The sequence below is a fragment of the Mustelus asterias genome, chromosome 7 (genome assembly GCF_964213995.1).
Source record: "Mustelus asterias chromosome 7, sMusAst1.hap1.1, whole genome shotgun sequence".
NCBI classification, from domain to species: domain Eukaryota; kingdom Metazoa; phylum Chordata; class Chondrichthyes; order Carcharhiniformes; family Triakidae; genus Mustelus; species Mustelus asterias.
The window spans coordinates 90,525,560-90,542,223 of record NC_135807.1 but is presented as its reverse complement, the minus strand read 5'-3'; the positions used below and the strand labels follow the sequence as shown (position 1 = coordinate 90,542,223).

The following is a 16,664-nucleotide window of genomic DNA, read 5'->3' as shown; positions in this document are numbered from 1 at the left end:
TTTTTTTTCGTCTGAGATTTTCAGCATCCCCATTTGTTTTGCTGCTGCATCAATACAAAATGATCATGCTTAAGAATTATTTGTAGGAATCGTTCTGATCATTGAGCTCATTTGGCGAGAATGCATATTATTCAGTGTCAAATGACAGAAGGTATTGGGCAGAGTTTAATGTCTGTCTGTCTCAGGCAGGTTCAGAGGGGGAGAGGTGAGGTTGCATGGGATTGGGTGGGAGGGGGCAAGGTGGAGATCCTGTCACCTTCCAGCCTTCCTTTGATTAAGACCAGTGGTAGATTTCCTGCCGGGAGGCTAATTAAGACCCTTAAAGTGGCCACTTGGGAGCCTCATCTCTCGTCGTTGGTATTCAACCAGTGGCAGGCAGGAAACCCACCATCTGGGAGACTGTGTAACAAATATTGATGGGCTTGCCTGTAGTCTACACGAGGTGCCCCTCATTCATGGGTATTCTGTGCTTGATTGAGGGACTTGGCAAGATGAAGATGGGGCTCCACTGGAAACCGCTCCCGAGTCGTTGCTTCCAACATTCCTACATCCACTCGCCAGTGACACCCTTCCTGGGACCCCTATCTGGTCTACAGTCACTTTTCTTCAGGAATCCACTGGCCATTCCTGGTGAAGGCCCCTCTGCAGTATCAGCAGTGACCACAACTCCCAGTGGCACTGTTGATACTGGCGGGCAGCTGGCCTCTAATTGGCTGGTAGCTTGCAGAGGAGGTATTTCCATCTGATTGGAGGCTGAATCAGCAAGGGGGCCCCCTGCTGCTGGGATAATAATCTGATTAGAATTAAACTGCATTGGAGCTCCTCTAGAAAAGCATTGCAGGGCTCACACTGGTTCTCCTACTGGTGGGTGAGATCTCTGTTGCCAATATTTAATCCTGACCATTATGGGATATGCTTGTTCTTTTATTCAAGCTATTGAAATGTGAATAACGAAAACCACTAAAGCAATGCAAAATAACGTAAAAATAACCAAGCTTTAGAATCATATATGCATGTTTTGAAATGAATAATTATTTAGGTTTCAGTTATGAAAATTAGCTTTTATTAATGTTTCAAGACTGTTTCTGTTTCTATCTCTGTGTTCACAAACAGGAAAGGCAGATGGAAAATGGGGTAGAAGGAGAGAAATAGAGGTTTGGGTTGGGGTTTGGGGTGGAGGGGGAGAAGGGTAGAGGGTTGGAGATTGGGTTGGATTACAGGGGTTACAGATCATCCCTGCTGAGCAACCAGGACCAGTGACTTCCTAACATGATGAGTGTGAGGTATCTGTCGAGCATCAAGACAGGGTAATTAATGAAGGAACTTACATAAATACACATTGCTTTTGAAAATAAAATGGAACTCAGTTCCCTTTCTATGCGAAAATTGACCAAAAGTTACAGTCTGTCACATTGCCAAAAAGTTAGCTGATATGATGTTATTCCCCTATTAGCTGAATGTGGAGGCCAGTTCAAAGGTGAATCATCTGGAAGGATCCTGTCACCTGGTTACCCTTTTCCATATGACAATAATCTCCGCTGCATTTGGATAATCGAAATGGATCCAGGAAATATTATCAGGTACTGTGGAACTGTCAGTGAAATTATTCTGCAAACATGATTCTATAAAAAGTAGTTGTAAGTATGTGTTAATTGGACCATTCATGTTTCGTGCAGTATAATTTATTGAAATGTTTGCATTTTAAAAACTTCCAGAATTCAAAAAGTCCACCGTGTTATATAATTTAGATAATCATTTCTCGAGATGGTTCAGTAACTAATTATCTCAAGTATTTCAGCAATTCTCTTTAAAAATTGCTCTGGTGCGTAATTGAGTTTGCACATATTTTATAATATGGCGTTTAGATGTTTAGTTGACAATCATACATTTTTGCTGTTGAGCACCGCTGGAGTGTATTCAGTCCCAATTTCATTAGCCCATCATCGACAATGAAACTATTTGTCAAGCCATCTGAATGGAGAAAAACAGGGCATAATAGGCTTTGAGTGTTAATTTGTTGAACTCAAATAAATTATGCGTTCATAATTTACATACTAAAGCCTCCTCACTTCCATATAAATACATTGTACTGTGGAGAAGTGTTTGTAGGCCTGGCTTTAACAATGGTGGAGGGCCTCTCCAGCATTGTGAAAATAGTGGACAATGCCAGGAATCTTGAAGTCCCACCCCCAAACATGACACCTACTATTTTTGCCGGGGCAGGAATGTGCCCAGATCAGGATTTGTACACATTTTTCACGAAGGCAGCTGCCTAATGAAATCAGCAGTTGCCTCCAGTCGCGTATGATATTGGTGTACAAGATGTCTGGAACCCAACATGTACAGTTTAGACCTGGTTGGAACAGGCCTAAAGTTTGTGGCTTTTTTTGGATAGTAAATGTACGCTTTTGGAGAGGTAAAGTACACCTTTGTATATGGTTCCAGAAAACCTTTAGGACCTTTAAGGAAGGCAAGGTGCCCTTTGGAAGGGGTGAGATGTCCATTGGGATTGTTAAAAGTAGGAATGAATGTGTGAAAAGTGCATAAATACATTGCAACTGTCAAAATAATGGTCAAAAGCATCAAGTGAAACATGTGAGAAGCACCTGTCAAAATGTCGAGGAACTGTCAAAAGCTACTATAAAAGGGAGCTGTCACGCTATCAAGGCGTTTGAAGTCCTGCCTATTAAATCTTTGAAAAAAATGTTTGGGGTACTGAAAGTAATCATTCCTTGCTATTTTACTCTGTTAACATAAGCCTGAGAACTTCTATTGCTGAATTAGTACTGCATGACTGATGGGACAACCATGCATTATGGTAGTCGGGTGCCTGTCACTTCACAATTTGATTGGGAACTACAAGTGGTTATAGATCCTTTGAATTCCAAAGCTTTTTATTCTAAGGAGTTATGCACTTGAATGAAATGTTAGTTATATAGCATTATATATTTGAAGCAATGTAAATGTAGCAAATGAGATTTTACGAATGAATTAAAAATATATAGTTAGGTATACAGTATTTTATTTAATCTCTGCATAGGTCTTGAGGTCTACCCATGGTGGATACTGGCTGGGTTGGCATGGTAGGTGTAAAAACAAAGGATGGTGGGTGAGGGGCATGGGTTTGCATGAGTTGGCACAAAGTGGACACAAGGAATATGAAGGACCATAGGGGTTGAATGCGGCGCCACATGTTTGCATGGAGGGTGAGGTGCCATGGGGGTGTGCAGAGGGGCATAGGTTGGTGTGGAGGATATGCAGTGTTATGCAGGGTGGGCAGAAGGGCATAGGTTGGCATGTGGGTTTGAGGGGTCATTGGAGGTGGGTACAGGGCATGAGGTGGCATGGATTGGCATTGGGCGTGTATGGCGGTTAGGAGTTGTGAGGAATAAGGCTGGAGATACGGTACCAGTGCATGGAGGCAGGCCTTTTAACCCAACTCGGCTCCCCATCCGTCAGCCTCTCATCTTGTTCAGGAGTTGCCTGGTGCATCTCCCAGGCAACCCTGCCCCATGGCATGAAAAGCTCAACTTCTGGGCCATATTTTCCTGGGTTGGATTTGCAGAGCCAAGAAATGTGCTGACTCTTGTGCTCCTGACCCAGGAGTGAAAATCCGGGTCATAGTGTCAGGAAAGCTGTGTTTTAAGAGGTCACGCTGGGTGCTGAGTTAGCCTTCTGATTGCTGGCTCGAGAGATATTGTCAATAGGCCTGGTATGAAGATTGTCATCCTGTCCTTTCACTGAAGCAATAACGTGTCTGGGAGGGTTGACCTCAAATCGGGGACAAAAACAAAACTGTAGTTCTACTGAGGCACTTCTATGTATTGGGAGTCTATTTTGCAACACAATTGAGTCAATGAGCAATATTGTTTTATGTATTCATGTGTCAAATAAACCTGGAGTCTTTAATTTAGATGTGACTATATGCCACTTATGGCTGTTTTTCTCTGTTGTCCATCTCTTGCACTATTGTCCACACTTTTCCATGAAGTTACTCCGAGGCATTTCAATCACCTTGTTTCTCCCTTGTGCCTATTTTACTTTGGAAGTCTTTCAGAGCTATAACTTTTGCCAGTCTGCGTTACTGTCAGAATTGCCCATGACTATCAAATGATGCTGAGTGGCTTCATAAGGATACATGTGATTGCAAAGAATTAGTGATGGGAATGGGAAAATGTAACTCCGAGCTTGTTTGTTGGAGTATGAAATGTGGCACCCTAAGAAATACAATCACGTGACACTTCTTAATATGAAAAGCATTTTCATCTGGAAAAGGGCGCACTGAAACTCATTTGCACTTGGTCCTTGGTGAGCACTTTGTCATTTTTGGGTGGATGTCCAGCCAACACTGAGGAGGTAAAATTCTCCTCGCTCTGTCAGCTGTAAGGATCTCAAATAAAATGAGTTTAGGTTATTTTAGCTTAGTTCTAACATATGGAACTCACAGCCCAAGCTTTGCATAAATTAACATGAACTGCCACCTTCTCGAACACCCATAAGAGTGGCTGGTGCTAGTATATGAAGAATTCAACGTAATTTTTAGAAAATCCCCAACATATTTTAACAACAACTACTAGGCAGGGTAAACAGAAAACAAATAAACGATCTGTAAAATTAAACAGTGTACACCTTACAATCAACAATTCAATTCAAATTAGTTAAACTTCCCAAAAAAATGCATTAATGTCAATATAAAGGTTTGAATTAAAATAGTGTATTTCACTCTCCAGAGGACTAGTGCAGCGATTTTCAGCTGCAAACTGTCTATTTTGTTGCCTACAAAGTGCACAGATGACTATTTAAACTGGGTAATGTCATTGGTTCAACTAATGCAATTTTCAGGCAACCCGATAAATGGATGAGTATCTACTTGCCTGAAGGAGGTTACTTTAATGTTCATATCGTGGTCCTAATCCAGTTGTGGATCTCAATTGCAATTTTCATTTGCAAATGGGGGAGGCTTATGTTGTACATGATCCTCTCATTTGTACCAGGTATTGAGTGGCTAGCTCCCTCCGAGGGATCATTGCAGACTGCTCACAGACCCATTTGGGAGAGGTTGAACATCTATTTTGTGAGGCTGGGAGGAGCAGATGTGCTTGAGCCCATCAAAAACAGATTGCAAACGTGGTATTCTCAGTCTCGATGTACCCCAGATTGTGTAATGTTTTAAAAACTGCAACAATCTCATAAAATTATATTGTGTTTTTATTTTCTTTCCATTTTACAGCCTTCAGTTTCTTGCCTTTGACACTGAGGCATCTCACGACATTTTACGAGTGTGGGATGGCCCTCCTGAGAATGAAATGCTTCTGAAAGAAATCAGTGGATCTCTTATTCCTGACAATATCCATAGCACCCTCAACCTCATCACAATCCAGTTTGATACTGACTTTTTCATCAGTAAATCAGGATTTGCTGTCCAGTTTTCAAGTAAGTACCACCTGTCCTTGATTATATAACAGTACCACATCTGTTATTGAGACAAAGTTAACAATGCATTCTCTCATGTTGAGATACTTATGGTGCAGTTTTAATATATGATTATTGGTGTCATGAAAGTGAATCTAATGGAAGTGAACAGTTATTATTGTTCTTCTTTCAAATTATATTGGTATTGAAAGGGGAGCATTGTTCACCTTTGTTTATTTAATTTAAGGTTTGCATCTTTATATTGATTGTTTTTGAAAGCTTTAGCTCATGACCTGACTCAATGAAAAACAAAAAAGCAAAGCATTGAAAATACGTTTGGCACAATGAAATGATGAATCTATTGAACAGACACGACCGCCATCATCCCATTGCGCTTTTGTTCTGTGACACTTGTCTTTGAATCAACTACAATGAAACTTCCAGGTAGTTATGTTCCCCTGTGTCTGCTGTCCTTTTCCTTTTAGATTGTAGTGGTCATTGGTCTGGAAGATGCTTTCGAAGGTGCTTTGATGAGTTGCTGCAGTGCACCTTGTTGATGGTACATACGGCTGCCACTGTGCATCGATGGTGGAGGGGGTGAATGTTTGTGGATGGGGTGCCAATCAAGCAGGCTGCTTTGTGTCAAGCATCATCCAACCAAGTCAAGAATATTCTATAACACTCCTGACTTGTGCCTTGTAGATCGTGGACAAGCTTTGGGGAGTCAGTAGGTTTCTCATCGCAGGATTCCTACCCTCTCACCTGCTCTTGTAATCAAAGTATTTATATGTTTAGTCCAGTTCAATTTTCGGTCATTGATAACCCCAAGGGTGTTGATAGTGGGGGATTCAGAGATGGTAAAGTCATCGAATGAAAAGGAGTGATGGTGAGATTCTCTGTTGTTGGAAATTGTCATTGCCTTGCATTCATGCAGCACGAATGTTGCTTGTCAGCTCAAACTTGGATATTGTCCAAGTCTTGCTGCATTTGGATGTGGACTGCTTTGATATATGAAGAGGCATGAATGGTGCTGAATATTGTGCAGTTATCAACAAATATCCCCACTTCTGACCTTAAGATGGAAGGAAGGTCATTAATGAGGCAGTTGGTTGGGTCCAGGACACGCCTGAGGAACTCCTGCAGTGGAGGAGCTGAGATTGACCTCCAACATCCACAATCATCATCCTTTATGCCAGGTATGACTAACCAACAGAGGGTTTTTCCCCCGATTCCCATTGACTCCAGTATTGCAAGGGCTCCTTGATGCCATGCTCGGTCAAATGCTGTCCTGATTTCAAGGGCAGTCATGTTCACCTCAGCTCTGGAGTACATCTGTTTTGTCCATGTTTGAGCCAAGGCTGTAATGAGGTCAGGAGCTGGTGGTACCCAAACTGAACATCAGTGACTAAGTTATTGCAAAGTAAATGCCACTTGATAGCACTGTTGATGGCTTTTCCATCACTTTATGATACTCGAGAGTAGACTGATGGAGTGGTTATTCTTGTGCACAGGACATATCTAGGCAATTTTCCACATTGCCAGGTAGATGCCAATGTTGTAGCTGTACTGCATGAACTTGACTAGTAGCACAGCAAGTTCTGGAGTACAAGTCTTCAGTCCATTTACGAATTGTCAGAGTCCAAAGCCTTTGTAGTATCCAATGCCTTCTGCCATTTCTTGATATCATGTGGAGTGAATTGGCTGAAGACTGGCATCTGTGATTCTGGGACTCTAAATGTCCCTTGAGTTTCGGGATATTTGTGAATCCTCCTCCTCCTCCTCCAGTGATTTTTTTTTTGCCTATCACCATTCCCAACTGGATGCAGCAATTCTGTAGAGTTTAGATCAGATATGTTAACTGTGGAATTGCTTAGCTCTGTCCATTGCTGCTTGACCCAAGTCATCCAATCATCAGGTTGATCCCTCATTTTTAGTTACACCTGGTGCAGCTCCTGCCAAGTCCTGTTGGAGGGGTTGTCAATTGTGCCCCGGATAGTGCTCCCCTCCAACCTTTTTGGAACACCAGGCAAGGGCTGAGGCAGTCACCAATTAAGATGAGTGTGCCTCTTCTCTTGGAATGCCATCTTCATCATTGGTCTCTTGTCCCCTCTGACTAAAGGGTAACCAATACAAAGGACCTTATGATGGAGACTCCACTGTTTTGTCACTGGCTAAGCAGCATCTGGAAATGACCCCACTTGCACCTTTACAAAGAGGACAACTGCATCTCAGTTACAAATAGTCACAAGCAGGCTGCCTTCACCTTATCTGCTGCCACAAGGAGAGCGCTACATGCAGTTGGTCAAGAGTAGGGTTGACCGAATTGGGCAGAGCATTGAATGGTTCACTGGGATTTGCTTCACTTGTACATTTTGTGAATTTTGGAACACACTGTAAAAATTTACAGATTACTTCAGACGTAAGCTTGCACTTTTAATGGTGAGACTGAAAAAGTGGGAGGAAGTGGGAAAGGGAATTGAAGGTCTTTGCAGGGAGGTAGTGAGACTGTTGGATCATTCATTTCCATTGAAGGTACAACCCTGAGTCAATCCATTCTTCTCATCAGTTTTCTCTCAGGCTGGTGGAAATGAATTGCAGACCATGCAGTCCTCCTGCTTTGAAGAGGAACAGCTGAAATATGCCTGGATAAGATGTTTCCTGATGTTGATGGAATCCTGCTAAACCCCTTGAGATTAGAGCTGGGGCCGGCCACCTCCATGTCTAGACAGAGCAGCTCATTTCGCTCCATGTTCCATTTCCTCCTCCTGTTCCTTCTCCCTTCTCCTCTTCCACCTCTTCATCCTCCAATGAGCTGCATCTATCTAGTGTTTTACTGTTCTTGAGGGCCAAACATCCCTGGGAGGTCATGTTACGGAGGGTGCAAGAAATCACCTCTGTTGCTCAACTGTTGAAGGTGTGTGGCCACCTGACCAGGATATTTCCCCTCTAAAATCCATCCAAGTGTTTGGGGTCTGGATTGAAGCACTGCAGAAGCCTGGAGTGCCTGAAGATGGAAGGAGTCATGCAGCTGTCAGGAAACTAAGTGCACGCTTGCAGGAAGCTCTTGTTGTGGTTGCAGACTATTTGAATGTTGACAGAATGGAAGCACTTCCTGTTAATTCATCTCATTGGCCAGTTACTGAATGCCCTGATGGCCACATATGTGCAGCCAATGATGCCCACCTGTGGGAATTCACTGTCAGAGGTAAAGCCTACTGCCCTTTGTACCTGCAAGGCCCTATATGTCGGAAATGATACATACTGCCCAGCTCTCGCAAATTGGGCACCTTTGATGGTATGTTGCTGCTTGTGAGATCCCACCAATGTGCCATGGTTAATCCTTGGAGGCAAAGAAGTTGAATGCCACAGTGACTTTCATGGCTCCTCACAAGGCAAGGAAAGCAGTACTGCAAGGTCTGAGGTCTTTAGCAAAAAGAGCACAAATCTCTGATTATCTGCCTGGGTATGTCCAGTCTCTTGTTATACTTGTTCTGATATGTCCAAATGGCTCCATCTTGGGTAATGCACACAATCCCTTGGATATGGCCATCATTGCCTTCCTTTCCCACATTCCTTCTCAAGGCCACTGTTTCTGAGAATATTGCTCCTCATTGCCATTCAGCCCAATATCTGAGAATTGTAATTCCATCCAGGACCAAGCAGCCCACTTGATTGGCACCAAATCCACAAACATCCATTCTCTGCACAACTGACACTCAGTAGCAGCAGTGTGCACTATCTGCAAGATGCACTGCAGAAATTCACCATAGATGCTTGGACAGCACCTTCTAAACCCACGACCACTTCCATCTAGAAGGACAAGGGCAGTAGATACATAAGAGTACAGCCACCTGCGAGTTCTCCTCCAAGGCAACGCCTCAAGCCAATCGGAATTGACTTGCCATTTAAAAAAAATTTCCTTAATGAATTTAAGAGTGGTAATAATGCAATAGAAAATGGGCTTATCACAACGCACAAGCAAATTTCGGAAGAATGTCTTGTCCACTAGCTGTGCACAGTCTTATTTTAAATAACATAAAATGTATTTTTCAAAAAATATGCAGAATCACTTATTTGCTTCATTGATATGTACTCATCAGTTTCAGAGTGGATGAAATATTTTTTAATATTTAAGGACTTTTACAAAGGGAGTGTTAGTGTCTGTGGCCTAAAAAAGAAATTGAAGTTTAAGAGCCTTCTTGAAAGATTGCAGCACGCATATATCTCAACTGCTCACTGACTATACATATTGAGACTAGTGGTGAAGCACAAATCTAATCCCAATCTCAATGGTAATGTCAGAAGATGATGTCTTCAGATATTTACTCCTCCTCCAAAGATTCAATTATTGTCTTTGTGATGGTAAAACATCATCCGTTGTATTAAAATTGTTATGTTGCTACATCATTCAAAAATAATGAGGAAATATATTGTTATGTGTCAGGAAGAAAGCAAGAGGGAAACATAAGCAGGGCGTGGAGAAAACAATTTCTAAAACAGTGGTTATTTGCGTTGACTCATGGAAACATTCAGAATTTTTTTTATCTTGATGAGGCAGAGACTAGTGGCACTACATCGCTATTTCTGCCTTTGAAGATTTTCCAGAGTACAGGGAAGATGGGCCATGCATTCCTGCATAATTTGAAAATGAGGATAAATAATCTCATTAACGAGGGTAATGTCAGCTCGTTATGGGCCACCTTGGAATTCTTTGGGGGGCGTCTCCATTTTCACCTCGAGCCTGCCTCTAAAGGCAGTGGGAACGATTCTATCTCTTCCCCATCTTCTCAGAATGAAAATATTTTGGGGAGGGGCTTCCTTAACAAAGACATGTTGGCAGAGTTGGAAACTTTCTTGACTCTCGCTTCCTGCCCTTTTCACAAAACAAATCCTTTGTCTACACCGCAGTAGTTAATGCAGAAAATTCAAACTGTTCAAATTCAAATCACAAAATTTCAGTCACTCTTCAACCTCCGTGTGCTTACAATCATGCTTGGAGTTCCTTTTCCCTTTGACAAAAACTTGTATTTATATAGTATATATATAACATAGTAGAATGCCTCAAGGTGCTTCAATTAAGCATTATTAAGCAAAACTTGACACGAAACTGCATAATCAGTTATTGGGACAGCTGACCAAAAATCTGCTCATAGGAAAAAAGAGAATTGGGGGGGAATTTTCCCATCCTCACCTGGGGAATCATAGTGGGACTAGGGGGGGGCGTGGGGGAACCATGCAAAAGTCTGTTGACCTCGGGCGGGATTTTCCAGTTTTGGGGCGAGCACAGCTGGGAAATCTTGAGCGTGGATAGAAAAAGGAAGATATCCCAGAACTTGGAGCCTTAGAAGAGCAGATGGTTCTTATGTGCCCAGGCCAATATTCAGCTCCCAAGTAATACCGGCAGTCATTAATTCATGTTATTTGCAGTAGCTTGTTGTGTGCCAATTTGATTCCGCATTTGCCACAGGAATAATGACTGCACTTTAAAAGTAATCCTTTCTTGAAAGTACTGAGGCATCCTGAAGTTGTGCGGTGTAAATGTAGGTTCTTTTTCGAGTGCCTAAATTGTCTGAAATAAATTATTGATGTTTGCGTTACTGAGGTAAAAATTATAGCTGGGACATAATTTGGCTGGGGAAAGACAGGTGAGAGCATATTTTGCTAACTTCCATAAAAATTGAGCATTAGCAGAACTTTACAGATCAGAATACGTTCTCACCTGAAGTAGAACTGGCACAGCTGACAGGGATTTTCAAGGGCTGCAGCAAAAATCAGATCCACCACTGATTGAAGAGGCACTATTCCTGTAAAATTAAGTATTCTCACTCTACCTCCTCATTAATGCTGTCTGATAAACTGGAGGAAAAGGAGGTCTCCTGTTTCAACTTTAAAGAGTATTTTACACAGATAAATGTCCCCAAAATGTGGAGAAAGTAAACAGTTTCAAGTACATAGGGTCACTGGTGATAGAAGCTGGAAGTATAGAAATGAATATTATGCAACATATTAGCTCAGGTTTAAAGTTTATTTATTTGTGTCACAAGTAGGCTTGCATTAACACTGTAATGGCATCAATGGAAGTAGTTGAGAAGAGATTGAAATGGTGTGATCATCTGTTGCCCAAAGAGAGAGAGAGAGGAAATGTGGTGAGGCAAATGATGGACATGAGATGGAGAATGGGAAGGGTTAAGACCAGATGGAAAAAGGCAATGGCAAGAGACTTCATCAGCACGGCAGGATTGGATGATGAATATGTGACTGACAGAAGAAGGTGGAGAAGGACGATCAACAAACTTCAAGTAAGATCGGACAAACCAAAAGAAGAAGAATAAGAAGTGTCCAAGATTCCCACCAGGTCCAGTGGATAGAATAAACAAAATCGATAATACCCAGAGTAACACTTTGGCCCTAAGGAAATAACAAACAAACGGAAAGATAGCAAGTGGCTACCTAACAGATCCCTGTACCAAATTAATCTTCAAGTATGTAGGTTAGGAAATGTTTCCTCACATTGTCACTTTTTGCTATGTTTCTCTGTGAAACATATTTATTTGACAACATTTAGACCTTTAGGCTTAATTGGAATGAATGATGTCACTATTACTTTCACGAAAGGATGGAGATATAAAATCATGGAATCAGAAGTATTAAAGCAGAGAGAGAGGTCATTTTGCCAACTTTACTCGTGCTGGCTCTTTGAGCAAGGTATGCTCAGAGTCATGTTATCTTGTTCCATCCCATACCCTTCATTGGGTGTAGTGAAATCTGTCAGCTGCAAAGTGGTCACAAACCGACTGTTTAGATTTAAGAGGAGGACTAAGCAACTGAAATGACCTTCCCAATGGGCCTTCCCTGTTCCACATAATAAGAGAAGAGCAAGAGGAACACGGGAGCCAAGTTGGTATTAGTGTGAGATACCATATCAAAAGACACTGTCTTCCCTATTTGTAATGCTGTATTTGTACTTGCTTTACATCAAGTTTTACATTTCAGTATTGACAGATAAGCCTGGGTGCAGAAACTGGCATGAATTTGGTGTAATTTCTACATAAATATGATTAGTGAAATTTTGGCCCAAACTGTTTTCCACTTGCCTGGCTCCCCTTTATGGTCATGTCACAAATAGTAAAAGAATAGAAATTGAACAAACAGAGATTCCATCTAAAAATGCAATAACATAATTATAGGTTACGAGTACTTTGGGCTTCTGTGACTGTTCATTCCACAAGATGGGTTTTATTGAAAACAAACTCACAGCAAATAAGCTAGCATTATTAGTATAAATAATATATCCCCTTTTCAATCCCTAGGCTCTGTGGCAACAGCCTGCCGTGACCCTGGTGTACCTATGAATGGAAGTCGGAATGGAGATGGCAGAGATCCTGGAGATACTGTCATCTTCCAATGTGAACCTGGCTATGAGCTTCAGGGGGAAGAGAAAATTACCTGCATTCAGGTGGAAAACAGGTACTTCTGGCAGCCCAGCCCTCCTGTTTGCATCGGTATGTGATTTTAAATTCAAATTTCTATTATATATAAGTGGTTTCAATAGTGACAAGCCATATTCTGCCATAAACAAGTTCGGCAACATGAAGCTGTTTACATTAATTTGTGTGTGCAATTTTTTGCTATTTCCTGATGATTGCAGAAGCATACTCAGTAATATATGGGAAACGGGACAAATGGAGAGGTCAAGTAAGTGTTACAAATCCAAGTAAACACATGATTAGCTTACTTAGCTTTGTGTTCTGTAGGTCAACTCATTAAACTAAGATGGAAGCACGTTAATGTGGGAGTTTAATCATCAGTTCTTTGAAGACTGATTTACAAAGAAGTATAATATGGAGCTGAAGTATTGTGTACACTCTTAGACTGCATTATGGGAATGATGTTGAGGGAACAGAGCGTGTACAGATCCGATTTGTGAGGAAGATGCCTCGGCATGAGAAAATATGAACATGGAGGTTTACTTGACACTTTGGGAAGATTAAGGAGTAATTTAATGGAGCAGTTTAAAATTATGGAAGGTTGGAATAGAGCATATATAAAACAAATTGTGGATTCCTGAATAGGGGACTTGAAAATAAGGAAAGAGAGCAGGAAAATACTTTGCACAAAAGATTTTACATCTGTGGATTACACTGCCAGAGTTAATAATTAAAACAGAGACCATGGCAACATTTTAAGAATAGGATAGATGGCTGGTTGAGGAAAGGGGAGAATAAAGAAATTTGGAAAGCTAGTGCGTACCCGGATTTGAAATATTGCTGATGTGGTGATTATAAGAAGAACAACACAGACATGGTGGGACATTCTACCTGATTTTGTGAATAATTCTGTGCATCAAATTGTATTGTTTCCATTATTCATTAATAAAAATGGTGCCAATGTGAGGGCTGGGGGATAGACTTAAGAAGATATTTTGCTAAGCAGTGTGCTGAAGATAACTGCCAGAATGTTTTATTGATCATATAATTTTAGCTGTATGTGTTTAATTTAATACCTTCACACTGTTGCACTCAGTAATTCCTCCAAACTAATTTTCTCCCATGATGCTATCAACACGCTCTGTGAAGAAGTTTATGGTTAATCATAATTCTCCACAGCTGGTCAATTTTAAATGGTGTATTTGCGGAGATATATTTGGCAGTGTCCAATTATGTCTGATTTCCCTCTGTGAAGTGCCTTAGGCCATTTTTCTGCTTTAAACATGTAAGGTAAATGTAACTTGTTTTTTTTTGATACTGCCTCTAAAACATCAGTTTCACACTTTGGGCCTAATTTTATCATCAAGTTGCGCCCATTTTCGGGCGTGAAAACTTAGTGAAGTCGGACGTGAGGCAAGTAGCGCAATCCGCACCCACCTCCATGCCGTTCCCTTTTACTATGGACTGAAAATGGCCATGATCGAGACTGCACCTGAAACGAGCGCAATGGCCATTTTAATGCATTTGCATGCATTTAAGTTGACTTAATGGGCTGCACACCCAACCTTACCGGCACTTCCCTCTTTACCACTGCGTTCGCCCATCCAGAATCAGTATGAAACAGACATGCTCCACAAAAGTCCGATTTGGGCGCTCCAGTTAGTGAGGAGGTAAATGCCGAGCATCTGACGGCTCTCTGCTTGAGATCGGTGGAAGGGGGAGGGGGGTCCGCTGCCACTTTGTCTGAGATCAGTGAGGGGGAGGGGAGGAGCCAGCGATCGGTCTGGGTGGCGGAGGGGATGGGGGGATAAGGGAGTCAGTAATGCTGTGGCAGGAGAGCAGCATTCTATCATTTTTTTCCCCTGCGCATGCACAGTTGAAGGCTCTGATCAGAGCTGCAGGGTTTTAGGTGTGGTAAGCCCCGCCCACAGGCTTCTGCAGCGTGATACAGAATTACTGATATTTTTTCAGGCAGAGTGTGTATGGGGGCGGCTGAGAACGGGTCTAAAAGTCAGATCTGAAGCACTCCCAGTTTTAAGTCCGCCCAGCACTTAGAATCAAAATGGTAAAATAGGGTCCTTTGTCTCCCTATTTGTTAATATCCAAAAGGTGATAACTTCAGTCAGCTCTTCCACAATTAATCATGTTGCAATTTAAAATTGGAAATATGATGAATTAAATTTGAAAGAAATAAATTACTATGCACCTTCAAAATGACACGAACATTGAGGCAACCTGTATTAAGGATTGATCTTATATTAATTCAACTCCCTCATGCCAACAGGACTAATAATTGTTCCTAGCTAGTTTCCTGCTGATCTGATTAGAACTCTTTTATTTAATGACGTAGAAAACATTTTAACAGCCTTCTCGAGTAAGTGGAGGCAGGATGGTGTTGGTGGATGTGTTTGTGTTCATATAAAATGGCGTGGGAAGGTGAGGGTGGAGTGCCTGTGCTGTTGGCACCAATCTGACCATACCAGCTGTCCAGCCAACAGGTCCCACAAGAGGTCCAAGTGGCTTTGGCAACATGGAATTTTATACTGGATAAAAGCAAATGACTGCGGATGCTGGAATCTGAAACCAAAAGAGAAAATGCTCGAAAATCTCAGCAGGTCTGGCAGCATCTGTAAGGAGAGAAAAGAGATGGTGTTTTGAGTCCAGATGACCCGTTGTCAAGGATAAAAGGCCTAGAAATTGAGAGATATTTATACTGCGGGGTGAGGGACGGAAAGATGAGTTATGGCCACAGAAACCAGGGGAAAGGACTGCTAATGGCAGTCCACAGAGAGAATAAAGGGTGTAAATGGCCAAATGGCAGAGAAACTCAGAGAGTAAGCTGTGACAGATGAAGATGTGGGGGGAGGTGAGGGGAGGGGGTGGGGGTGGAATGGATGGGAGAGAGGTCAAATTTGGAAAAAGGGGAGGGGAAGCAAAGGGGGAGAAAAGGTAAGGCAAAGGGGATAAAGTGGGGAGAAATAATGGGGGAGGGAAGAAAAATGAAGAAAGATGAGGTAGAAAGAAATAAAAGGTAGAGAACAGTAAAAAATAAAATGAAAACAAAGGGGTCATTGTGGAGTGGAGCTAATCACCTGAAGTTGTTGAATTCGCTGTTGAGACCGTCAGCAGTCCCCCAGAATCAATGTGGATTTTCGCCATTTTAAGGTGGTTGAATCTCGTACGGCTTAAACAAATCCAGTTACAAATACAAACCTGCGATCCATTAGAATTTTATTGATGTTAGTAACGGAACTCAGTACAAATTTGGAAAATGTTTGTAAATTTCCAACCTTTGGACAATGTGAAAATATTTCTACCAATTTTACACCAAAGTTACAGCAGGGAAAAGTCCAACAGAAATTACTGTTGAATTTATTGAAAACAAGCTTTTGTGGCCCAGTGGGTCACATCCCTGTCTCTGAGCCAGAAGCCCTGGATTCAAGTCCTATTCCAGGACTTGATAACCAAGGAAAGTGTGTTCATTATGCAACACAACAGATTGAGTATCAATTGGATACCCTTCTAACACACACCGATGGAGGGTGGTAAGGTTGGGAGAGATTCCTGGTCAGCCAAGTTATGGAAAGAAATCGGAGCCTCCAGCATTGCTATCCATAGCTCCATGCGCCAAAACACATAAGAAAAATTCCAAAGAGATTTGGAAAGCTTGTGCATACCCAGATTTGAAATATTGCCGATGTGGTGTTTATAAGAACAACAACGCAGACATGTTGGGATAATCTGCCTGATTTTGTGAATAATTCTGTGCATCGAATTATATTGTTTCCATTATTCATTAATAAAAATGGTGCCAATGTGAGGGCT

General features: G+C 41.7%; 1 protein-coding gene across 1 annotated transcript in view; it reads left to right on the top strand.

Moving 5' to 3' along the window:
- The window catches only part of csmd3b (CUB and Sushi multiple domains 3b), a 1,683,329-nt gene that overhangs the window by 1,344,107 nt on the left and 322,558 nt on the right, over positions 1-16,664 (top strand). The window contains exons 25-27 of the mRNA XM_078215503.1: positions 1,454-1,580; positions 5,231-5,433; positions 12,723-12,914. Of these exons, the coding sequence (XP_078071629.1) occupies positions 1,454-1,580; positions 5,231-5,433; positions 12,723-12,914 (522 nt within the window). The remainder of the gene's footprint in view (positions 1-1,453; positions 1,581-5,230; positions 5,434-12,722; positions 12,915-16,664) is intronic.